The sequence below is a fragment of the Trachurus trachurus genome, assembly GCF_905171665.1.
Source record: "Trachurus trachurus genome assembly, chromosome: 21".
Classification (NCBI taxonomy): domain Eukaryota; kingdom Metazoa; phylum Chordata; class Actinopteri; order Carangiformes; family Carangidae; genus Trachurus; species Trachurus trachurus.
Window position 1 is genome coordinate 1,931,864 of NC_139899.1, and position 27,652 is coordinate 1,959,515.

General features: G+C 42.0%; 1 protein-coding gene across 1 annotated transcript in view; it reads left to right on the forward strand.

The window, feature by feature from the left end:
* Nucleotides 1–1,280: 1,280 nt before the first annotated feature.
* gpr39 (G protein-coupled receptor 39) overlaps nt 1,281–27,652 on the forward strand; it is a 40,336-nt gene continuing 13,964 nt past the window's right edge. The window contains exon 1 of the mRNA XM_083996208.1: nt 1,281–2,327. Within this exon, the coding sequence (XP_083852334.1) occupies nt 1,526–2,327 (802 nt within the window). The 5' untranslated portion in view covers nt 1,281–1,525. The remainder of the gene's footprint in view (nt 2,328–27,652) is intronic.

Below are 27,652 nucleotides of genomic sequence, written 5' to 3' on the forward strand. Positions count from 1 at the left end.
CTGATGTGTCCTTAACGCCCCTGAGCATGACTGGGGTTTGCAATGTAAATAATGAGACCTTCATGAAGTGCTCCTCATGTTTGTCAGCCATTATATGTTTGGCTTATTTCCTTTAGCATCTGACAGCTGTGGATATTTTCTAGCTCAGCAAACAAGCGCAGCACTAGGCACTATAGCTCATGATGTGTTTATCTCAAAGTCACACAGACAGTTTCACGCAGCCTCTTACACATGAGCACCTCATTACTGAAATATAACAAATGAATTGTCTCATGCAATGTGATTAAACACAGACGTCTGAACACAATAGCAGATAATTCAAATGAGCTCTGGGCGCTGAATGAAGATGCTTTAGGACCATAATGAACAATCAACCTTGATTTTTACTTCCCTCACTCCTGACAGTAAACATCTGGCTGACGATGTGATGCCACGCAGCTCCAGAGGGTTTAATTGACATTATCTGACAATATGCAATCACAGTGAAAAGGCACTGGAGGCTTTTAGCTAATCAGGTTCAACCTGTATTTATCATTTCAGCTTTGTTACAGCAGAGGAAGCTTTGTCACTGAACTATGTGGATCTTTTTCTCTTTTTTTGATGTAGCCTACTCTGCTCTGGTCTATGTTTAAAGTAAGCACTATAAACAAGTAATATTATTCATCTGTATTTCAAAAGCATCATTTTATCTACTACGTAAATGTGGTAGATAAACGTTGTCCGGTGGTTTGAACCTTGCGGAAAATGATGTTCGCCTCGCCCACGAAGCCATGCCTGGATTATTTCAGTTTTGACCTTTTCAACTTTTCAACTTCCCCGTCTGTTTTTTTTTTTAAAGCGAACTTGTTCATGCCTCCACTGTGTTCTTTTCATTTCCTAGGTTCGTACTCTCTGCTATGTTTAAGGTGAGTGTCACTTTTCATGATCTCTTATGTGTAAAATCTCCCAGTTTTCATCTTATAAAAACTCCAAGCTTGTAAATGTCATTCAGTTTGATTTATTTTTGTCAAAATCAGGAAAATGTTTCCTTTTCTTCTTATCCTTTTTACAAGTTGCAGCACCTTTTAACCACCTTTTAATCTTGACTATAACTGAAAGTAAAACAAAGTGTTTCTGTGTAAGTGAGCCCTGCTGATAAGGAGTGAAACCAGGCCTCAGCACTCGTGCTGCCTGTAGTGGTGTTTAATGTTTAACTGGCCTGCCCTCTCAGGAGGGAGGAGGAAATTTGTGGGAGTTGAATGTTGACTAATACTTTGCACAGACTGAGGTGACGCCACAGACTCCTGAGTAAGACCTGTGCACACGCTGGGGAGTCCCAGACCGTCATCGGGGGGCGAGAGGAGATGAACCGGGCTTTGTGGCCTCGTGCTGGACTTTAGCCTAATTTCAATGTGAGCTGGTATATGTCCGCTCACCTCTGGATCTTGGCTCAGTTGGCTGTAATCACGGCGGCTGCACCCACGGCAACTGATAAGCTGAAGGGCGAAATCAATACCTGGACAATCTGAGCTCACCACTCGTAACCATGATGAGTGAGGACACGGAGACGGAGATAGAGACAGAGACAGAGGAGAAGGACTGGAGGGAACTTGAACCCAACTACCCCGTCAAAATCTTCCTGACGCTGTTTTACAGTCTCATCCTGGTGACGGGCATCGTGGGTAATTCAGTCACTATCAGGGTGACGCAGGTGCTGAAGCGGAACGGCTACCTGCAGAAGAACGTGACCGACCACATGGTGAGCCTGGCCTGCTCCGACCTGCTGGTGCTTCTCATCGGCATGCCGGTGGAGCTCTACAGCGCCATCTGGTTCCCCTTCTCGTCCGGGTCGGGAAACGCCTCCTGTAAGATCTACAACTTCTTGTTTGAGGCGTGCAGCTACGCCACCATCCTCAACGTGGCCACGCTCAGCTTCGAGCGCTACGTCGCCATCTGCCACCCGTTTCGCTTCAAAGCCCTGGGCGGGAAACGCACCTCCGCCCTCATCACCTTCGCCTGGGTGGTGTCGGTGCTCGTGGCCCTGCCGTTGCTGGTCGCCACGGGAACGCAGGGCCACATTCCCGTCCGTGCGGATAGGCCCGCCCAGAACCTGACCTTCTGCACCAACCTGAACGAGCGCTGGGTGATGTACCGGGTCAGCATCTTCGTGGCTTTCATGGTCTACATGATCGTGCTGACCTGCGTGGCCGTCATGTGCCGAGCCATGATCCTGGTCCTGAGGAGACCGATGGCTTCCCACGACGGAACCGTGAGCGGAACTCAAAGGGATCCCAAGCACGAGAGCCCAAAGGTGAAGATGGCCAGGAAGCAGACCATCCTCTTCCTCGGTAGGTTGTTCCTTTAATTAATGTCCTTGAAATAACGGGAGCGTGCCTATGTTCCATCAGCCCTATGTTCCCTCTGGACTCTCTCTACTTATCTGGACTCTATCTATCTGGCCTGTCTAGCCTCTACCTGGTCTTTTTACTAAACTTAACCAACTCCTTTCTTCATTGCCAAAACCCAACCAATGGTGGGACTTTGGACATTGGGCTGTGGGAACATAGGGCCTAATTTTCAGTGACAACAAAAGTTAGAAATGAGGGAACATAGGGCTGTGGGAACACAGGAATGACCCCGAAATAACAACTTGTTCGAGACAGATTTCAGAGCTCTGATGGTGTGTGTTTGTATTGTGTGTGTGGTATTTATGAACCATTGTGCATGGTGTGCATTTGTGTGTGTATTTGTGATGTTGTTTTGTACCATGAGCTCGTTCGTCCATTTCTAGCAGTGAAACACGACCTTGGCTCTGCCACAAGTAGAAGGGATAAAGACAGATCTATGGTGTTATGTTTCTAGTCTTATGACACACACACAGTATCTGTTAAGGAAGTGTTCTTAAAAAGATAAACAGTTGTGTATCTATGTATTTTACTTGCATCAACCTTCAAGGCTTCTTTGTACGTAGAAACATCAACTATACTATAAACAATGTCAAGTACCTCCATACCCATGATTTAACTCAGAATGAAACTAGTGCTTGAATTCAAATACAAAGAAAAAAGAAAGAAAACAAGCCATTAAATCCTCACAAGGACAAAAAAGAGAGAGAAACCTCACAGAGGAGGCCGTCAGGTGCACAGGTGCCAAAACTACCATCAGATAAAAAGTCTAATAACAAACTCTGCTGAATAAATAGTATGTGAGCACTGGAGTGGACATCCTGAGCACATGAGCAGCGTCTCGGTCCACCGGACTTCAGGTATCATTTGACATGAGAAGGGAGAGACACAGATGTTACCAGAGGTTGATAATCCCCACTGGAGACAGACTGGGGTGGAAAGAGATAGAAGACACAGGAAAACATGCAGCAGAACTCCCCGAGCCCCTCAGTCATACAGTCAGCCAGTCACAGACACTGATGGCATGAATAAACAGCATATTGACAGAAAACAGGACGCACGGGAACTTCAGATCAGGAACTGGAGGAGGAAGCTGTATCATATAAATTCACTTTTACCCCTTGCGTGATGCAATTTTCTTTTTACTGATGGAGTAAGAAAGACTGATCAATATTTTATCCTACAGAACTGCTTCAGCTCAGCTTGTCTGGTGTGAGCGGCTCTCCTGGGCTCATTCCGTTGCATGTAGTAGATTTTACTTTATTCTTTATTTTCATTGTCTGGCAGCTCCTCCTGAGCTCCGGCAGGTGCAGCCTCTCTGACATTATCCTGGCAGAGACCTTGATAAACTTGTGAATTAATTTTCCCCTCCATGAAGTAGAGCCATCCAGGCCCAGAGCCAGGGAGCTGCGTGCTCACTAAACCACTTTATGCAGCTTCCTCTGCCACCTGCAATAAATACATAAAACCTATTTAACAAGTCAATTAATGTAGCTTTAATTTAACACCTTTTTTTATATCCATGGATTACATTTAAGTGAAACATACCAGAAAAGCTAAAGTAGTCTGCTGTTTATTGTACTAAAAGTGTTCTTTTACATTTACAGGCCCAGTTAAATGTTCCCATAGCAGATGACAGTGATTTACAGTGAAACATGAAATGTTATCACAGTGAGATTATCGGATATTTTCACCAAAGCAACAGTTTTAGTCGCTTACATCACTGTTTGTTCAACTCCTCTGCATTACACACACACAGACACACACTGTCTGAATCACAGCATCGGAATTCATTGTGTAATTACAGCTCAATGCTGTAAGGTTAGTCAAACACATAGACTACCTGTGTGTAGTTTCAGTGGGATGTATTAAACATGAAGGACGAAACCTGACGTAGGAGTGAGGGAGTATCTTCTTTTAAAGGAAAATATCAAAACCTTGACGCACAGTGAAATCGCACTAGGTGTTTCTTTTTTTTTTTTAAATCTGACATTGAAATAACTGTAGAAAGTCACATTTTCACACCTGAATTATAGCCTATCAACAAGGTGAACAGTTTCAGCTGCAGCTCATGAAAACACTTCAATTTTCACCCATTTGTCAGTATGTCAGAAAACACACAAATCAAAAACACACACAAACACAATACACACGTTGATACGGTGACTAAGATACATCATGACGATCAAGATGCTTCATCAGTGACACACGCGAGTTGTTGTTTAATGGATTTCCTGACTTCCTTCCTGTTACACAGCAGTCTGGTGGGTTACTCAATGAGTCCATGGGAAGATTAGCAAAATCAAAAGCAAAACTTTATTTGTAAAGCACATTTCACTACAGGTGGAAGCACAATGTGCTTCACAGAGCAAAAGACCCTATAAAGGTAGAGGCCATGACAGTGGTGGATAATAAATTATTGTCCACCACTATCATCTTAATGTGCACTTTATATAATAATAATAATAATAATTAATATTATATAATTATTATTAATAATTATATAAAGTGCACATTAAGGCAAACACAGTTAGAACAATAAAAACAAGTGTGATTAGAGACCAATACAATATTATAGAGTAAGTCAATAAAAGGTATAGCTAAAAAGGAATGTTTTGGAGATTTATTTTAGGAGATAACATTGGTGCATACTTACTGTAATATGATTGCGAAGGCTGTTCCATAATCTTGGGGAATAGTATCTAAAGGCAGCCTCACCAATTAAACTTCCTGTTTACATCAAACGTAATTCATAATGGGAACTGTAGTTTCAGATAAGTGGTTAGAGAAATAATAATAATTATAATGAAATCCTTCAGTATTAACTTTTTTTAGTGTTGCATCATCAGTGTATCTTTCACATGAGCATGGTTCATAGAGGCCTGGGTCACTGACACTCTGCTGTCCATGCATCCAATGTCAAACTATGAAAACTATACTGACTGAAAGTGATCTACAAGAAGAATGATGGGACACTGACAGTTGAATACACAAATCTCACATCTTCTGGAAGGTTTAATTGTAAAATATGTTTTTTTTTCTTCATTTATTCATGACAAAATCTAAAAATAGTTTGCATGGTCAACACTGTCACTGTAACTGCACTGAGCCCTCGGGAGAGCTGTGTATTTGCCACACTGATAGGCACTGAGACCAGACTAGAAGCATCTGAGGATGACAAACTTCCTCCTCACTGTGTATCTTTCATTATGACTCTGATAGATCAACTAATCTAACTTCACACAAAAGGACCCTTCTCATCAGTAAAGAAGATCATTCATCATTTATCATTATTTGTCATCTGCTCTAGCTTTCCATTGTTTCCTTGTGGCAGTCATTTGTGCATCCTCATTAGTTAAATGATGGATTCAGTATTGAACAGCGTGTGAATCAGTGTCTCTGTGCCGTGTCCTCGGTCGTGACAACAATCCCTAGAGGCTGAAGTGTCTTTCATTGTTCAGTCTCACCGCCACCATCATCTACATTGTTCTCTTGTTCTCTATGAAGCGACTTTATCCCTGAACAGTTGTCTAATGTCTATATAAATTATACTATTTGAGTTATTTTGACCGTTCTTTAAAAATACAAAACATGAAATATGTATCTTTTAATTTTTTGGAAGTGCCACATTGACTGGTGCATTTACATACTTCGCAACTTCAGCTTCTCCAAGTTAGTGGATACTTTGCAGCAGAAGAACAGCAGCTCCCTCCTCTTCTGTGAACATATTGAATACAGGGGGAGTTTGCATTCACTCTGCAAAGACGTTTTGCTGATGCACAACAAATGTTTACAGTAATTATGTCTAATATGCTGTGTGTCAGTCTGAGGATTCAATAATCACAGTTCTGAGAGAAAACAGACCATTTATTCCCCAAACAGAAAACTGACTGTGCTGTAATGAAGCCCTGGCTTGATGAAGATGTTTTTCTGCAGGTAGTTTGATTGGATGGATTCCCCTCAGTAACAGAAGGTAAACAACACGTTTAACAACACAACTGGAAAGTAAAAGATTAAGGGAGAAAAACATACTGTGGATAATTATGTACCTCATGGTGTTTTGATATCTTTTGCTTTGTATTGTGGAGTCCAGTTGGATAAAGTGAACTTTGACAGAGGTTCGATGGAAGGTGCTAATGTGTAAACTAACACAAGTCAGATAGTTAAAGGAGATATATTATGCCCCCTTTCCACAAAATGAAATAGTTCCCAGGTGTCTTAAAGACATGTCTGTGACATGCTTTGGTCAAAATCCCCCAAGGATCAAACATCACAGCTCTTTTCATCCTCTCACAACAGCCCTGTTCAAGCTGGTTTCAGTGCCTGTCCCTTTAAATGCAAATGAGCCATTGCTTGCCCCGCCCCTTCTACTGGTACCAGGTAGGGGTGGGGTTATGCAAATTAAAATCCTAGTTACATCACTGGAAGACAACTGAGGGAACAGCTTGTAAAACCCAAGGGGGGAGTTGTGGGTTCTCCAAGTGAAGACCACTTCCGTGTTCAAAAAGCTGCAGTACCCCGACGGCCTCTGGGGGCTGGCTGATGTTAAAATAGCCAACTCTACAGCTTAAAAAAACATATTTACAGCCTGGTACATTTTATTTTTTTGGTCTCTACCGATAGTTTCCACCTCCATGAACACTGTGGGATGGGGGGGGGGTTTGTACCACAACCGTTTTAGTATTGTTTAGGCTTCAAATTCGTGCATACATTACGTTGAGTGACAGGTTCACAGACAGTTTACCGGCCGTTAATTGGTTGCTTCGAATTCAGTGGGCGGGTTCTCAGCCGGCTAACCGCCGCACTTCTCCAAATATGGCAAGTAGACTCCACCTAAAATCCAAGATGGGTGTCCAGTGGGTGATGTCACGGGTGCTACGTCCATTCTTTTGGTAAAACCACGTGGATTTCAACCTAGGGAGCCTGAACATTACAGATTTATTTGTCAATTCTCACATTTTGGGCCCGGAAGGCAAGACAAACACTCAAATATATGTTCAAAAAGTGATATTTCCATAACATGTCCCCTTTAAATGTGAAGAAGCATCAGCAGAGAGAAGCAGACTGACCTGTGCTTTGGCAGCCCCAGATGAACCTGTGGAAGCCATCATGAATGAACCTTCCCTTTGTACAAGCTACAGCTCAGATTGCTCTGTAACTGAATGTGAGTGAGTGAGCAACTGTTGCATCAACTGAAAAGAAAAGGTGATGAAAAGTCTCACCAACTGGCCAAAAAATGAACATTTTGCAGGTTTAATAAGTCTCAGCCGTCGCCATTTAGACTCAGTGGCATTTGCACAACCTGTTGTGATGTCTTTTATAATAGGCCATAGAAAAGAAACAGCTGGAAATTGCCAGTAATAATTGGGGAAAACAAAGTTCTCAGTAAAAGCCTGAATCAGCTGATGACACTTTAAAACAAACAAAAGATACAAAAAAACGACACTGTTATTTTCTATCGCCTTCATATTCCTTCTAGTCATTGTTTGTGTGCATCAGCTGAATCTTTGCACGTACTTTCTGAAAGTAAATTAGAATTGATACAGTATATTGAGAAATACTGTAGGGATGCTGCAGCATCAGGGAAAATGAAATGAAAATGAAAAAAGAATGTTATTTTTCTCAGCTCAGAGATCAGTGTAATTGACTCGATCTATCCACTCCTGATTATTGGGAAGAAATAACTGTTGCCATGTTATATTATGCACAGCGTTAATGAGTATTGTAGCTGTTGGAACGAATTGTGCTTTAAATCAGTTTTTGAGCTGTGGTTATTGGGAGGTTCCACCCTTTGGGGTTTTGTTGTTGCTGAGCAGATAATCCTTTATCGGGCTTACAGCATATCCAAGTGTTGTTCCAAACTGCACAGAGAAAGACCGATGATTTGGGGAGAGGAGGAAACGGAGATTTGAGGACAGACCTCAACGGCCCTGACTGATTTTTAATCAACGGATATGTAATGACATTCCTCTGTGTCTGATAGTGTTTTATGAAAACTGTTGCCTCCTGCTTTATTTCGGTAGGAATTGTGTGGGATGTTCACTCCATCCCCGCCCCTCTCCCTCAAGGTTTTTGCTCTACTTATAACCAACAGACTAGAATATTGAAGTTTGTATAAATATTGATGTGTGTATAAATATTGATGAGAGCAGACGCGGAGTGGTTTGTGTGTTTCTTACATCAGAGATATGGCGGTGTAATATTTAAACCTAATACATTCAAATGTGAAGTGCAGGTAATTGAGGTGATTTCCAAATAATCGAACAGAACTAAGTACGTAATTATGATTCCCTGAGAATGAAAGCCAGCGTATTCTAATCAGCTCTCTGTGTCTCCATTACTGCGTCTATCAGAACTACTTCAAAATTCATAACGGCTCAGTCCCAGTAAACAACAGCCTCACAATGGAATATTACACTTACTGAATATTACTGGGGAGGTCATGACACAGTCTGCTGGCATCCGCCGCGTTCGCTCACATCTTTATTGACTGCTGACTCACTCTAGCGCAGAAATTACCTGAGTTGGAATTTGAATATGAATTGAATTGTTAGTGTCAGAGACAGAGAGGAGCTGCTGCAGATAGCGCCGAGTTCCACTCTGATGCGCGCCGTTGTAAAGCACCCATGTCAGTTATCTCTCAAGTGGCCACGTTCCTGCTGCTGCTGCTGCTCCACTTTACCTTCAGATAACTTTTAATCCTGGTTGGGCGCTGTCACTGTGGAGAGTAATTAAAAGCAGAGAACATCCTTGTTAAGTTGACCACACGTCACGTCCAGCTCAGGAGGTTAATTGCTTTAGATTGCTTCTTTTTTTTTTTTTTTTCCAGCCGCTGGCATTTGCGAAATGAATTTTAATCCTTTTTTGCAGCCTTCAGCCTTTGGCCTGTGACCCTTGACCTTTGTAGGCCATTTGTAAAGGGGACATGCATTGAAGCTGAAAAATAATAATAATAAAAGAGGAGTCGCTTGGACACTTTAGAAAAAACAGAGCAGGACGTGCTGACCAGCAAACAATTATAAGTTACAGTAGGAAAAGGTGGTGTATGTCAGTGGCGTGCACAGACTTTTTGAAGGGCGGGGGCAAAAAGGGGAAAAAAAGGGCACATATACTGTAGCGCGTACTGAAGAGGGCACTTTAACACTCATTTTGGCTCCTAGAGGGCACTTAAAGGTGTACAGAAAAGAAAATTGAATTTAAGCCCACTCTGGGTCATACAATTATTGTAATAACTCATCTATCAGACGATGTAGCCCAAACTTTGTGCAAAATTCTATTTTTGAGTAAATCCGGGATGAAAGTGTGTATTTTTTTTTCCGCATTGGATAATGCAGGCGCACGGATTATACGTCAGCCTGTACACGATTCACCAGCCACTGATATTGGATCCGTCATCCGTCATTCAAACGTCTGAGACACACACACACACACGGAGCTCGGTCTCGCCCCAAGCTTTGAATATCCCGCCCGCTCGATAACGACCAATCAAATTTGTTTTCCTTACTCGGGTAAACTTGTGTTGCAGCTCGTGACAACTCGGCGCGACAAACAGGACAAACGGCCATTTCTGTACACCTTTAAGAACTCGTTCTGGCTCCTAGAGGGCACTTTAGCACGCGTTTTGACTCCTATAGGACACATTAGCATGCGTTTTGGCTCCTAGAGGGCACATTAGCACACGTTTTGGCTTCTAGGGGCACTTTAGCGCGCGTTTTGGCTCCTACAGGGCACATTAGCATACATTTTGGCTCCTAGAGGGCACTTAAGCACGCGTTTTGGTAGCATGGGAGTTGTTGTCTTCACCAGCAGTGTTTTCAACTTCTACCTGTTTGGATTCCTTCAGTGTCGTTCAGGTTTTTATTATTATTATTATTATTTTTGACCATGCACAGAGGTCTGTAGGATGGAGACAGGACATCAGTGAGGAGCTGCTAGCCTTTGTTTCTCTGATAACTTATGATCCAGACATCCAGGAGACTTTTACCAGCAGGAAAATTATCAGCAGTGTCCTCCCCTCCATAACAAACAGACTAGGAGGACTGAAAGAGATAAAAAAACAACAGTTTCACTTTAAAAATCAGTGATTCACAGACACAGTGATTCATGGACGGAGGACAGGACGTCTCTGGTGGCCGGGAGCTGAGCTGTCGAACATTTTTTCCTCTGATAACTTAAGATCCAGACATCTGATGACGAAAGTCCTTCATCTGTTTAAAATTTAGTGCTGAAAATGAGCAGGGTGGAAAACAGTGTCTGTGGCTTAAAACTAGATGAAAATCCATTTTCAACCTCTGCTATAGAACCACATGTGTGCACACAACACATACATGTGGAGGAATTAGACCATATCCTCTGTTTTGAGAATTGTTGGATGGAAATATTTCTTTTTAGATATTTGAATGTAGAAAAGTTCCAATAGTTAACCTCAGAACAACAACACTTTAATCCTTATTTGAAGAAGAGTTGACTGCTGGTAAACAACATGTTTGTGCAGTCTTGCTCCAGCAAGTACATTTAATAATCTTCTGTGTTTGATCTGTGTGTCAGACACCTCCCACGCAGCTCTCACACTGATCCAAACACAAACCCATTTGCTAAAGTTAGTTGAGATATTAAACTGCTTTGTAGACTCCTGATGTCTGCACGGATTTCAGAACAGCTATACGTGTCGCCATATAAAGTATATTATAGACTACGGTTTGATTTCCTCCCCTAGAAAAAGCCGTCCTGTGATTGGTTGGTGTATAACAGTGTTTACTTGGGGTTAGCAGCACATAAAGACTCTGGTGGTTGGTTCGTATGAAGGCAGGAGATAAGACAGGATCCCTCAGCGTCCCCTCGGGCAGTGGTGGAACATAACCAGCAGGTGGTGGATCGAAACTTTCGGCTGAGTCTCCTTCAACATCCTGGGGTTTTTTGGTGGTGATGGGGAGGAGGGGGGGTGGGGGGTGGGGGGTGGGGGGTGTTTTCTGCTGTGCAATGGTAGGTCTGACATACAAAATGACGAGCGCAGTAACATTTGAAGCAGACGATCCAGGCAGTGATCAGAAAGATGATTAATCAGAAATGCTGTCATCAGAAATGTGAGATTAGAGATTTGGTTTTGTGTACCTTTTTTTTATTTATTAAGGAAAATGCAACTTGACATCGTCTCAGTGCAAACCATGAAATTGAAGTTTCAGCTTTTCAGGTTTCATTATGATAAAATCACACCACAGATATGAAAGTACAGTAAAGTACTATATTAAATTGCATCAACTGGGGAGGGGGGGGGGGCGTCGTGAGCAGGCGCCCCATATACAGAGGCTACAGTCCTCCTTGCAGCCGGCCCCGGTTTGAATCCCTTTGCTGCATGTCATGTCATCCCCCCTAACTGTCTCCCCATTTCCTGTCTCTCTCTGACTATCCTACCAATTAAAGGTACAAAAGCCCCCATAAAAATGCTTCCTTGATTAAAGGCATAGTTCAACATTTTGGGAAATTGGCCCATTGCCATAATTGCTATACAGTAGTCATAGCAGTAGGTTCGTTACCTTTATTTGTCGGTGCAAGCTATTTTTAGAACAGTGGAGCAGAGCCGCGAGCTGCTCAGAGCTACGCTACGGAGGCTAATGGGATTTCTTGGTTTCCCTCATCAAACTCATCAAATACACAATCCAACAACTCCAAAACGCTCTGGTAGACATAATGTTATGAGACAGAGTTGTTTTTGAGGTTTTTGGAGTTGTTGGATTGTGTATTTGATGAGTTTGATGAGGGAAACCAAGAAATCCCATTAGCCTCCGTAGCGTAGCTCTGAGCAGCTCGCGGCTCTGCTCCACTGTTCTAAAAATAGCTTGCACCGACAAATAAAGGTAACGAACCTACTGCTATGACTATAGCAATTATGCCAATTATGACAACTTCCCAAAATGTTGAACTATGCCTTTAATCAAGGAAGCATTTTTATGGGGGCTTTTGTGCCTTTAATTGGTAGGATAGTCAGACTAAAAATAGTTTGCACCGACAAATAAAGGTAACGAACCTACTGCTATGACTATAGGGATTATGGCAATGGGCCACTTTGCCAAAAATGTTGAACTATCCCTTTCAGAGACAACAATAGCACTACAAAGTGTCAAATGGAGTGAAGAAGGAGGTGCAGTTACCTGGATGCTGAGAGCTTTTGGATTTGCTTTGAGTCAACACTTCACTTTTGTTGTAGAGGAATTAGAAGAGAAGGAAGAAGAAGAAAAAGGCAGAACATGAAGGAAACAGCAAGGGAAAAATAGGTTCCTTATTGAACTTTCACCAAAGCTTCATTAAGTTCTAGGTCTATATTAAACACCAGGCGTATCCATCCTCACCAAAGGTAAATGTCATGTTGAGAAGCAACAGCACCTTTAATTGTCTGGGCCTGTAACTGTGCTGTTCCAGAGCCTCTGCTCTTCTCCATTCGGTTGTGTGGAAGCTGAAGTGAAAATCATTAACAAGAGCTTTTTGGGTTCAAATTCAACAAGCTTTAAGACGCTCAGCAACCAATTATTTCTCGTTCTTATCCAAAGATAACCTGCTGTGTTAATGCACCACATGAAGAACATGTGCAAGGGGGGAATTCCTGAATTACAACGCCTCTTTGTGTCGTTGGTCAAGTGCAAACACTGCTCCTTGTTAATCAGTCATGCAATGGACAAATGTTTTTTTTGCCTCATACCAGAGTCACTACACAGCAATCGGGTGAGAAATCACTGAGCAGCATTAGATGACAGGTGGTGGAGTGCAGGACATAAAAATGAAACCACCTCTTGAGACCAGATGTAATGGAACGGTGGAGGAGAAGCTGAGGATTCATAACTTCCTCGGTCTTGGATTGTCTCACCTGCTCAGCCACTTTCCACCAACCTGCCAGAGCAGGGCCGTAGCTCAAGCACTTCCGCGACAGCCCAATTGCCACCCATGAACCTCTGCCTCCAATCGATTGGGGCTTATTTATTGTGTTTGACTACAGCTCCCGACTCCCTGTCGGCCTGTTTATGCCGCTTGGGTGGCCCCTTTCAAACCCTTTTACTATCAACTGTAAAACAAACCTCTGGGAGGATTTGTCAAGGCTCCTTGGGCAGGTCGATGACTGTGCCTCGCCGTTCCTCCTCTCAATCCCTCCCTTGTGTCCCCCCAGCATCTCCTGCGCACAAGAGTGACAGCTGCATAGTTTAGCAATAATCTGAAGAGCCCTGAACGGCCCCGTGGCCCCCCTCGCTGGCAAACATAGCTGAAGGCGAGTGTTCCTGCGAGTGACAGTCGGCACTCACCGGGCCGTCTGGGAGACAATGGGCTGAAGTCTGAGAGGGGGATTGTGTCATTTCTCACTGGGGAAATCACAGGTTCCACTGTGTGGGTGTGTTTACTTATCTGCTTTACACAGCCGTACTTAACACAGACACACGCACTTCTGTGCTGCTCTTGGCACAAACTGCTGGGGTTGAGTGATGTTTCAATGGGGGGTCTTATTCTGATAGCTTTGTGGCCACTTATGGACCAATTATTATCACCATAGTATGTTATTCTGAATTGTTGCTGCCACAATAGTGGACTAAATAATTCAATAATCCATTCAACTCTGTTTTAGTCCCCATCACCTCCTGAGTGCTACAACCCTGAGCTGATGGATGCTCCACTGTCCTTGTCTGCTGTGTGGATGGGTGATGTGCAGTGGGTTTAGCAGAGTTTTCCTTTTCTGGCTGTAGGGAAAAGATTTATAAAGGAGGTGATGTGGAACCAAATGAAGATTAATCATTGAGTGAAACCGAGGACGGAGTTGAAAAATGTTGTGGAACAGTTGTAAACAACTGATGTCATTGCATCCTATTTACATTCAGCCATGTGTCCGGTGGTTTCAGCTCTTTTTCTCTTTGCTTTTTTTCCACTCACATGCAGTGTTTTAATACTGAATATGAATATTCTGAATTCACAATGAAGCTTTTCTCACATGTTTTTCTGCTTCTGTTGTCAGACAACAGAAAAAATAAGTAGAGACAGAACCTTAGCCCAGATAATAGGTGAGGGGTGACTGCAGATTGAAATTAGCTCTTGAGCTAAATCTGGCATATTTACAACAAATTGTTATGAATAAATCCCATTACAAATAAACTAATACATGAAAAAAGAATATCTTCCTCCTTATTTTGTCTCTCGCTCTGTGCAGAGTCTCCATCTGAATATCAAACTGCTAAAAAACTGAAAAAACACAAGTCTCCAACTTGGTCACGTAACATTTGGCTGAAGAGTTGTGGAATATGATCAAACAACTTTATCACTTTTTAAGTGCTGATTTAAATGGCAAGGTTTTTTAAGTGAAGGTATCTGTAGACGTTTAACTGGTGAAGTTTAGGTTGATGAAACAAACCCTCAGACACATCCGCAGTAGAGACTTCAGTAATGGTCCCAGACTCAAACACAGCATGCAGCACTAAAAGCTTGAGGTGAGATTAGATGTGTGAGTTGCTGGTGTTCCTGCAGAGCAAAACTCACTCTGTAGGAGACTCAGCAGGCCCATATTATGAACAGTGATTATTATGACAAATTGAGGGTGTTATAGTTCTGGACCCAAATGCAGACAAAAACAAAGGCAGGTCAGCGCAGCGCTGGTATTGAATAAAGAAAAATAGGCTCAGAGACACTCTGGCTGGTACACAGGCTGGCAGTTGCAGAACTGGATGTAAAACAGGAAATACACACAAGGGAACTGAAGTACGAGGTAACACATGAACAGACAAATATTGAGGTAGCTACAGAAATATACTGTATTTCAATCAGACAACTCTGGAATGAGAAGAAACCATTTATTGAGCTAAAGCATAGCAAGCTGAAGCACAGCATTCTTGAGCATGGCTGCAGCAGGTTTGGCGCCAGGCTCTGCCTCTGACTCATATTTGTTCCCTGAATGATCTGCTTTGCCAGACATTACAGGGAATGAAGTGGACCCCCACAGGGGATCAAGAGACAGAGCCCACAGGTGGATGCTGGGGAGGTGGTGGGTTTGCAAAACCTCATGGGCAGCAAGGCAGCAGCAGCATAGCCAGGGATCATCAGGTAAGATGGGGGATTTAAATAACCCGCCCTATTTGGGAGAGGAGAGCATGTGACTCAGCTGATCAGGATGGGAGGTACATTAGGGCTAACTGGGAGCAGGTGAGAGCCACCAGGGCGTGGCCGACAATCCCAGAAACAGGAACAAAATAAAGACAGGAAGTAGAACAGAAACACGAAGAAGTCATTTTTTAGTATAACAGGAAACACAGGGTCAAGGCAGAAAGTCACTTGGAGCAGATCATGTAAGTCTCAAACTGCAGGTCTAGACCAAAGGTCAAGCCCCTGGGCTGAAAAATGAGATCCTCTAAAGACCACCAGACTCAGGCTCCAACATGCAGTCCAACCCACAGACTGGTGTCCAACTTCAACAGAAATCAACATTTACAGTCCGGGGTATGGTTCTGTCTCTGCCACTAATTTCCTCCTTCATGACGAGTGTGTGGGTGATGAATTTCTATAAACTCACCATTTTACATTTTAGTAAGACATAGCGTTCTGCATAGTTGGGGATACAATGTTTTGATTGACAGCAGGGGGAGTGTATGGGCTCTATGCACAGCTCCACTACTTCCTGAACTTGAAGGGACAACCAGGAGTTTGTATTTGGTTATAAAAGAGTCTCATATTAATGTGGATGAATCTACGTTACCCACTTGTTAATGGGCCCATTTTCGATAAATATATGGTTTTGTCTTTATTGTTATTTTGTTATTATTATTATTAGTGGTGGTGGAAATGCTGGGTGAGTCGCTCAGCATTTCCTACTTTCGGTTTCGCGGACGCTGCCCGGCGGGTCATTGGAATAGCGCCGCCAAATCGTCGTTTATGGTCGGAACTACGACAGTATCTGATCGTCTTCGAACCTCCGACTTTCATTCTTGATCAATGAAAACATTCTTGGCAAATGTTTTGTCCGTCTTGCGCCGCTCCAAGAATTGTCCCTTTACGTAGATTGTGTAGGAATTACTCCCATCTAGCGTTGCGGTTGTATATCGCAAGCAACTCAATCGTATTTTTCATGCTGCATTCATGTGAAATTGGGCAGACGGCAGACGGACGACAGCCGCTGCACGTAACTGTATAAACAAGCCTCTATGTAAACAAGTGGTCCGTCAGCACGAGGCAAAACAATACACGTGGCAATATGTTGTCATGGCGATGTCGTATTGTTTACCTGACCCACGTTTTACCGGCTTTCTCTCGACTTCTGTGACTAAAATGACATCTGGTTTGTTACCGACGGCCGTCTGTACGACTGCAGGTGAATGCAGCATCAGTGTAACGCTCCATTCCTCCTCATTGCAGTCCCTCCTATGATCATCATATACTACAGTAAGAGCTGATGCTTTTCATTGCTTTCTGTGTTACAGAGCATTAATTAACAAGCCAGCAGCCCACTGTAATGAGCAACTTTAACCTGCTGATATCTAGCAGGCATGCCAATGTTTTCTATTCATACAGTATACTGGCACCAAAGTGATTTTACATGCCCTAGATCCATGATGTGTTATGCTCACAGAGATAGGTTTACAGGTATTTGGTTTCAAACCTACAAACTGACCACGATGAAAAGTAAAAGTAAAAGGAGCAAACTTCACTATTCAGACCTTGACATCTTTTATATAAAAACATTATTGATTATGTTTCCCCGGGTCAAGCAGCAGCACTGATGCTTTCACAACAATTAAAAAGCTGAGTGAGTGATAACACATAAAAAGGAAAGATTTCGAGCCTTTACATCCAACTCAGGTCTGAATGCTGCCGAGCTTCCTCTCCTCAGGAATCGATCGCGGCGCGCTTGAAGCTGTAAAATTGCCTTCTTCTCTAACGTGGAGCTTTGTCGTGTTGGATGTCGCTGAGGGTGAGGCTGCAGGCATTAGTGAGCAGGTGGGGCTGCTGGAGCTTTTTAACGTCCTGTGGGATGCACTGCTTCAAGGAGCTTTGCCTCAGTAGATCTACATTGAGTCGTATTCACTCTTAAAAAGTAATTAAATACAGGAGATGAGAGCCCATGCAGGCTCTGCCCTGTGGATGAGTGATGGCTCTCTACCACGCCATTGTTGCTGAAGGACACATTTTCCATGTGTTGTCTAATTTTTCTTTTGTGGCAGCAACACATTTTTTTTGTCCATGGATTTGATATTTCTGGTTTACTGAGCCTGTTTGTAGCCTAAGTACCTCTCATTCTAAGATGTTCACATCAGATAGCAGGGCTGTACAAGGCGTACGTGATCAAATCTGTAGTTCTCATCACAGTGATTCAGAGAATACAACCTGTCACCTCATTATTTAGGTTTTCCAGTCGGCAAACTGCTGTATATGTCCAGTGACTAGAAGATGGATTATGGGTCTATATCCCACTCTACAAAAATGAAAAAAAAATGAAAAAGAATCCAAACCATTAAGGATAAGAGCGCTGTCGTCTGATGCTGGTGATGACATCTGTAGCCCGTCTGCACAGGAGTAGAGGGAGGGGAATGGAGTGGACCCGCCCACACCTGCTTGTCTTGACCCAGGTCAAACACTGTCAATTGCAGCTGTTCAATCATAATGTGGCACTCTTGTTTTATAGTATCAAATAACTAAACCCAAACTTATCAAAACGCATACGGTACATACCATGCATGCTTCTCTAAATTACAGAAACCATCTTTGATTTGTTTTACTCTAATTTATTTCTCTGACTCACATCCCATCTGGTGATAGGGGGAGGAGCTTATTATAAAATTGTGTAGGAAAATGTGTTAATTTGTCTCTGTGAGTTGTTTACTTCAAGAGCTATGCCAATTTCATTTTCAGTTTTTTCAGCTTCGAATTTGGGATAGGTGCAGTAAAGGGTTAAAAATAAACCCCATGGGACATTTTTTCATCCTGGTACCTGTCAGAGTCTTAAAGTAGACACTTTAAAGATTAAGAAAAATCTCAAAATGTTTTCATTCAGTGTACAGGATTGTGGTATAGGGAAAAATATACATATGATTTTAGAATTTTCAGCAAATTTTTGATATTTTTGTCCCAAAATCAAGTCAGGATGTGTTAAAAACTTAAAAAATAACTATTCTATTGATTTCCTTGGCCCAAAATTGTGTAGAGAAATGTGTTAATTTGTCTCTGTGAGTTGTTTACTTCAAGAGCTATGGCAATTTCATTTTCAGTTTTTTCAGCTTCAAATTTGGGATAGGTGCAGTAAAGGGTTAAAAATAAACCCCATGGGACATTTTTTCATCCTGGTACATGACTTCTGCTGCAGCCTGTTGCTACTGTATGTGGGGTCAATAGAGAGGTTTTCACTTCACACTTTGCACAAGCTATGATGTCAACCATATTTATGGTATGTATATCCAATGGCTGCAACAGGCAGCTGCTGTTGGCTGAAAGGTTAGCAGTATAAAGGTCTCTACATACCCTACCTGCTAAGTACTGGTATTTAGCTACAGACTGTTAGACCTGTTGGATCTGATTTGCATGAAGACTGAGAACAGAGCAACAAAACCAAATCCGTCTCAGTAGGGGTGTAACGGTATATGTATTCGTCCCGTGCCGTCACGGTACGGGGGTCACGGTTCGGTGCACACAGTCACACGACGAATACGTCTGAATGAATATTAAAAAAAAAAAAAAAAAAAAAAAAAAACGAGTCCTCACTCCAATCTAGGTGGCGGTAATGAGCCTCGAAGCTGCCTGCAGCCGTCATAACAGACGAAGAAGAGAAGTGATGAGAGAGTGAAGTTAGAGGAGGAGAGCTGTCTGCTTCATTCATGTCACCGTGGCTTCTTAATGAAACACAACGGCGGCGGCGGCGACGGCTCGCGACTGGTCGACTGGACAAAGTCCGTCGGCGATATTTCACGGATGCGCGCTGCGTCGCTAGAAACGCATCAAACACGTAGCGCATGTTCACCCGCCTCCCCTCAGCCCTCCCTCCCTCCCACATGTCAATCACTGGTGCAGGGAAAAAGACAACTTCTGTGCAACAACTTATCCCGCTGCTTTTAAGCCTCTTGACATGAACACAGACAGGACCAGAAACATCACCAAAGCAACTGGCATCTAGTCTAAATTAACTATGTAAACCAACACTGATGTTAGTTTCTTGTTTTTTTTAAATAATAGTTGCCAGTTGTCAAGGGCAAGTATTTTCTCCTCTAGAATTAATGAATGGCGTGATAACACTCCTAATGCACTTGTTTTATTTTATATTCTATTTTTTTCTACTTTTATAACACAAGACAGATTTTAGTTTTACATTCAGTAGTGTCTGTTGTACCGAAACCGTACCGAACCGTGACCCCTGAACCGAGGTACGTACCGAACCGTGACTTTTGTGTACCGTTACACCCCTACGTCTCAGACATCCACAGATAAACTCATGTGTGTGTCATTAATGTGTGTAATAAGTAACAGTAAGAATTTGTTGTGTGACATTGATCTCTTTGATTGGTCCGATGCAGTATCATTACATGTCATCATTTATGTCTTTATTGTGTTAACACAGCCAGACAGCTGTTAGTCCTCTCGTTTCAGACATCATAACAAAGTTGAGTCTGGATGCTGAACATCACTTCTCATTCCAGCTCTTTACTAAAAGACCTCTTTTGAATTAGTCTATTTATAATTGAATTGATTGAGGTTATGTTACAGTCACAGCAGTTTTGTACAACAACATCTTCATTTCTAATAGACTGAACAGCAGACACCACGTTTATTTCTATACTTCTTAATAACCAAACAATTGTGAAACTGAAGCTGTCAGCAGTAGATGACTGGAGGAAATGAAGCGCTCGCAGCTGCTTGTTCAGATTACTTCCACCTTTGATGACAACAAACACTGTGATGAGACAAAATGAGTCCTTCACAAGAGGTTAGAAGGCGTCATAACATTATTACTGGACAGAGATAACAAATGGCCAGAGGCACTAATGCAAGAGCAAGTACTATCATGGTAAATCTTTAATGTGATCCATCATTAAATAGACCAGACCCTTCTGGTGATCTCTATTTGTGCTTGTCCTTGTGGCATGATCATTTGTGATGGATAATGATGATAATATTCCATTCACTCAGTGTCTTTTCCACTACAGCTGAATGCCGTTTTCAGTTTAAACTAAGAATAAACTATGTAGTGAGTGTTTTTCTTTTTTTTCTTTTTCTTCTGGGCTTTTTCTTATAATGACCCTTCATTGATTGGGTTCTGGGGAGTAGTGAGTTACATGTAAATAAACTATATTTTGCTGTAAACCGCTGGTTATTCATGTGAGCATAATGATCCAAGTAGTTAAATAACCATTTTGTGCCGATGATGTGCAGAGTTGAAAATTAAACTTCAATCATGTAGCTATACCAGCCTGCTGTCTTTTTCTTTCTCTCTGATCACCCCAATGGCCCTTCCAAGCAACGCTTTTGTCAGACATGTACTTTAACCCTCTGGTATCGCTCGTTTAGAATCACACTTATGACATTCGGGACAAAAACGTCCCCTATAAACAACTGCTCTAAAAATGTATCAGATAAATATTTTTTTCAAATTTTTTTTTACAAATCTTTCAGTCAACTTCTGTTCTTTCCAAAAATACTAAATATTGTATGTTCTTTTTGGTTTTTAATATTTTTATTAGCTATTGAATGAAGCGTGCGCTGGATTTTTGAAAAAAATGACCGAAAATTGCTGATTTTCAATATAAAAAATGATTGGAGGTGAACGATTTTTTACGTGGTATCAGACCCTTGGATATGTCAAAGATTAGTAACAAAACTGATTTTGATGCATTATTAGTTTTTTTGTAGGTTCAGTTTTTCCAAAAGAATCACACTTGTAACATTCGTGGACGTTTTTGTCCCATTGACTTCCATTAAAACCACATTTTTTGATTGCAGGGCTATAACAGCATAAAAACATGCATTCTGCAATCTCAGTGGCTTCTTCTCTTCAGAAGAGGTCAAATTTGAAGATTTTACTGTCCATCACCAAATGGCGCCATTTACCTAGTAACCAGGCCTATGGAAACAGAGCATATATTTCTTGGCTTTTTCAATGGGATTTTACATAGAGGATATGGATTTGTTCAGTTCTGGGTGTGTGTGCGCGTACAAACACACACACACACACCCACACGTGTCTGCATGAGCGTGTGGGTGTGTGTGTGTGTTTGTACGCACACACACACCCAGTACAAGAGGGCTCTATTTTAGATGAGTGTCCTTCAGAATGATGCTGCTAAAGCTCAAAACCTCTATCAAATGATTGTACAATGTATGAACATTATCTCTGCAGTGGTTGATTCTGATAAAGTGTGCTGTTACTGTTTTAAGGAATGTGAGCTGGAAAGACTGAAATGTTGTTGTTGCTACAACTTTAAATAAAGTTGAAAAAAACAAAAAAAATAATAAAAAAAAGGTTCGGCCGCTCCTAAAGCCCGTCCGGACCGATTTAGATGTAACACCTGTCAAAGTTCTGTTCAAACTGGAAATATTGTGGATTTACCTTACAGTCTATGGGATTTACCCATTAAACAAACTTTTCACGACAAAACAGCAAAGGTAAGAGGAAATGTACGACCATGTTTTGGTCAAGCAGTGTCTGTGTGTGCTGGACTTTGCTGGTTGTTGTCTTCTCTCTCTGCCTGCTGCTGTGCAGCCGCGGCTGCTATGTAACGTTCCAATCTTTGTAACCGGCTCTTGAGCGGTAGCTGTGTACTGTTTTGCATAATGCACAGTAGTATACGAGCCAGAAATGTGGCGACTGGGTCCACACAGAGGTGCTTCGTGAAGTTTGATGTTTAGTTGTTTATTTGAGTAGTGTTTGGGCTGTGTTTGGGTCATAAAAACATGTTTTTTACACGTTGTAGACCAGCTTCTGTTGTTTAATTTGATGTAATAGACGCATGGATCAGCTCAAATTGGGAGGGGCCGCGCCCGCTCGTATCCCCCCTTAATATGCAACCAGGGCCGGCCCTGTACATCTGGGGGCCCTAAGCAGGATAAAATTGGGGGCCCTGCCTCACAGTGTATATATGTACCATCAAATATTCATAAAACCAGCTACCGTATGCAACCCTTGCATATTTTATTGTACCTCTATCAACATGATGGCGAGCAGATATTTTATTACTAATTAGAGTCACTGAAACACTTAAAGCTGTCTAATTGCACTTGTCATTTTTTCTTCTACTTTGTTTTTGTCTGAATGTTAATGTTAATATTGTGAATGGCAATAGGTGGCTCCAAACCTGCAGTATTAAATCACTACTTTTGATGTAGCAGAAAGATAAAAGATTCTACAAAAGATTACAGTTTGAACAGATTTATTTTCTTTAAATTATCTGTACAGCTAAATTCTAGAACCCTTAAAACAAAACTTCAGTTGAGAAGAAGATAGAGGATGTTGGTTGGTCAGCAGCATCATCAGCAGTAACCATTGGAGCTGTGGAGAAGATTAGTAGAATTTTTTTAGCCACTTGTGTACACACAATTTAATTTTCCAACAGAGATAAACATATTGTGGCAACAAACAAGAAACTTACCAACTGTATGACTGGAACCAGCCACAGGGGATGAGGATGTGGCAACATGACATATCTAATCAGCCATTAATAAATGGGTGATTGATCCTTTATCCCCTCACAGGAAAACAGCTGTTATCTTTTCACTGTAAACAGACCTTAAAATCAGCCAGGACATGTGAACTGCAGCAGGCTGGTACATGTAGCAGCTAGCCAGCTAAGTGAGCTAACACAAGCACCGACATGTTTTTTTGGCTAAACGTTCATCTGGTAAACATAACATTAATTAGCCTTACCTTGTCCTTGTTTTTTTTTCATCCTCGACCTTCTTCTTTTTCCTATTTTCCGCACCTGACGGATATATCTTTTAGGACATCGTCGCTGTCCAAAAGCTAATCACCTCCTCGCAAATCGCGATCTCAGTGAGTGAGTGAGGGAGGGAGGGAGGGGGTGGTGCGCGCTCGTTACCGGAGAACGGCCACAGTCTGCGTTACGTATGCGTGTCACGGTCATTGTTGCCAGTTGGGTCAAGGGTTACACGTTGCCGTTGTCAGAGACGGTTAGACAAATGATTGAGCAAAGTTTGGGGGCCCCCTAGTGGCTGCGGGGCCCTAAGCAGCTGCTTAGTTCGCTTATAGGGAGGGCCGGCTCTGTATGCAACATAATGCAGTGACCCAGTCTGATGTTACACTCTGTGCTACCTGCCGCTGCGACAGAAGGCAGCCGCGGTCAACCGCGTCCCGAACCTTCCTATGACCAGCCCGCCCCGATTTAAAAAAAAAAAAAAAAAAAAAAATCCTCGGCAGTGTGGGGGGGCCTCAGGATTTCACCACAAGAGGGCCCATGGGTTTACAAAACCCACCAACCCTACGTCATCTACGCCACTGTCCCTATAGTTTTAGGAGTAGGCTAGGTTCATTACCTTTAATTGTCGGTGCAAGGTATTTTTAGAACGGTGGAGCAGAGCCATGAGCAGAGCTCAGAGTTATGCTTGGTTTCCTTCATCAAACTCATCAAATACACAATCCAACAACTCCAAAACGCTCTGGTGGACAAGTTGTGACCTGCACATTCACCACGCTATGAGATAACAGAACGTTACGAGATGGAGTTGTTTTCGAGGTAAATTCATGCATGACCGCTGATGCAAGTTCCCGTTGCAGCAGTTTTTCGGCAAGCAGTCTCTGCATTTGCACCAACAATTAAAGATAACGAACCTAGCAATGGGCCAATTTGCCAAAAAAAAAAACTATCCCTTTAAAGTTGAAACACAGGTAATGTAGCCTAATGTTATTTTTGTCTTTACACTTTCCCTTCATCCTTCCACGTGTGAGTAATAGCCCATAAATGATAGCTTCATTCCCGCAACAAGTGTTTCTGTGCTGTAAAGTAAGGCTCATAAATGTACCACTGCTCTGCACTGGAACAATGAACAAAGAGAGGCAGACCTGGCTTCAGGCTCCATAGTTGTTTTTGCCGCTGTGGACTGAATAGAAGGGAGAAACTGAGGCATTTTGTTCATCTAGGTTATTGTTATTCTGCTCATCCCTTAAATGAAGTATTGTTATACCTCAATTTAATGGCTTTAAAACCAACATCTGCTTCAGTCTGGATTACACTCCAGCATTAGAGTGATTGATGCAGGCCTGTATGAGGTATGGTGTTTGTAGACGAGTTGTTGCAAGCACACATTGAGCTGCACTTTTAGTTTGAATCCACAGAAAGAAATTCAATGCAGTGAAGTGTTATTTAGAATTGAAGCACGCCCTGTGTCTTGTATTAGAGCACTTTCCCGACATCTTAGATTAGATTCAGTCTACCTATGATAACTATGGTCTAGCTGCCTCAAAATCAGTATAATCTGTATTTGGTGAATTGTGAACAATTTAAAGAATCTTCTCTTCAATTCTCTTCTCTTCTCTTCTCTTCTCTTCTCTTCTCTTCTCTTCTCTTCTCTTCTCTTCTCTTCTCTTCTCTTCTCTTCTCTTCTCTGTGATCATGCTGATCAGCTAGGACCATCCTGTCTTGTGACTTGCCTTTTGCAACTCACTGTAGCCCTGAGCTGCTCAGAGGGCGTAGTATAACCTCCTGCCTTGTAATAGAGATGAGGGCCAGAACAACAACTTTTCAGGCTACAACCACCACCACCTGCTCCCAGCAGGAAACCAGGTTTCAACCACATGACGGAGAAAACTTACAATAGCTCCTTTAAAATCTTTGCACACATGAACAGTGAGGCCCGTACATTAGCACATGTGAAACAACACAGTACAAAGTACCAAATGTGTTATCATTAGCATATAATGTGCAATACTGTCAATGAGGCTGAGATATTTTACCTCTGTTCAAAAGCACCTTTGCTCAAGTAGGACTCTTACATAAGATCTATCCTTTTTACATTGCATTATCATAGCATTACTCTCTTTACTAAATGTTTCGTCATCACCAACTCCATATTGAGGGATACGTACGTGCAGATTGTACAACACAACATTATTTTACAGTAAATAACAATAAATCAATTTTTGAAAAAGATTCATCTCCCATAAATAGTCCTTAGGTAACATTAGCTAATGCAAATATCATGGAGGCTTCTCAAACAACATCTGCCAGCTTCAGCTGTGGATCAAAAAGAGATAAAGTGGGCCAGCTGAAATGAACATTATACTGTTATGTTCCACTGAAAGACAAGTCAAATTCAACTGTACACCTCGTATTTTGCCTGTTTTTTACTTTATGCAATGTTAGAGGGCCTTTACAGTAACACCTCACAGCACTAGTAGCACTTTCTTGTTTTTTCTTGCAGCACTGTAGCACTTTCTTGTGTTTTTATGTATTATTTTATTGCTTTGCAAGCACTCTGGGTACCGTCTGGCTATTGGGCTATACAAATAAAATTTGATTGATTGATTGATTGAAATAGTCAAATCCATACAAACCTATACTAAATCAATCAGCTGGGGACATATAGGCTCAAAGCAGTGGTGAATAGGTGGTGGATGGATTGCTTAAAGCAGTAGAGTATTTCCTTCATCACCCAGCAGCGTGTATTCGGGTACTTACTACTTCGGGTGATTCATGTGTGCACTTCACTTTAACGTGTATTGCACATTTTTATTTAATATGTATTGTAAATTACTGTCAAGTATTGTCTCTTATTACTTAGCCTGGGTTGTCTTAGCGGAGGACCACAGTGGAAATAAGTCTTAGACTTTTCTGTGTCATCCTGGTCAGTTTTTTTAGATGGGACATGTTCTTGTTCTCCACCTGTGTTTTCAGAGTGTGTCGGTCAGGACTGCATCTGGTAACCTTCACTTGAGAGAAAAACCCTGGGACACACGAAGCAGAGAAGTGTGTGTTTGCGGAAGAGGGTCACTGGATCGTCTGCTGCTGTGACATCTTCGTCCTGTTGCAGAGCTCCCTGTGTGTCAGTGCAAACAGCAGTACACTGAAGTTAGTGAAGTTAGAAGTGAGGGGGTTGAGAACCTTGGCTCAATTTATATATGATTCTTCCAATACAAACATTAAACATTCAAATGACTTGTCCATAATTTAGGAAACTTAGGGAAACCCATGGAAACACGTGCTGTACCTGCATATTATAAAAATATGTGTACAGTAGGATGTGCACTTCAATATTAAAGTTGTCTGTCGTGATGGCCAATCTGTGTCTGTTTGAAACCTTCCTTCAGCAGATGAATGAATGAAAAGAGTCATCTTGTGTCATCTTAATTTCCCATCATAATTCTTGATGCCTTAAATCTCAAAATTCAAGTGTAAAAGATTTTTCATGAATAGTACCAACTGTTCAACATCTCTATGGACCTTTAAAGGGACATTGTGTAACTTCTTCTGTTATCTATTCACGAAAATCGATTATTTTGTTCAAAAGTCTGTTTTTCATTAACCAGTAATCCCCCCCATCAACAAAGTGAAGTGTTCCTTTCAGCTCTGAATTAGCCGTTCATATCATTCATATCTCCATGGAGCGGGTAAGACACAGAAGTCCAGAGAAAGCCGGTAAAACGTGGGTCAGGTAAACAATACCACATCGCCATGACAACATATTGTCACGTGTTTTGTTTTGCCTCGTGCTGACGCTTGTTTACATAGAGGCTTGTTTATGCCGTTCCGTGCGGTGGCTGTCGTCCGTCTGCCGTCTGCCCAATTTCAGGTGAATGCAGCATGAAAAATACGATTGAGTTGTATACAACCACAACGCTAGATGGGAGTAATTCCTACACAATGTACCTTTAAGGTTTATTTTCACATTCTTAAAGCAAAAGTCTAGTGGACAGATATTGTTTATCTTCTCCTTGATCCTTTCTCGTTCCCTCTGCTTTCATTATTGCTTTCTGTTGGATGGGTCTGACTTTGGGATTTAAGTGGATTTGACTGAGGTGACAAACTGAATCAGCCGTCTGCTGCGGAGAGAGAAGTCAGAATAACATTTCACCGTTAAGCTGTTTCCTCTAACGTAATGAGGAGAATATAATTTACAGGTCAATTTGTGTGAATTTAACCCAAACAGGGCCGCTATATCAAACATCCTCACGCTGTGGCCACATCATTCAAATGGGGAACAAATGTTGGGCGAGGAAAATGATTTGCATTAGAATTAGACCAGAGCTCTTCTGAAGAACATCTGTGCATATTCACTAATGTCCTTTCCAAGTTTCCAAGATTACAAACAAGAATCTC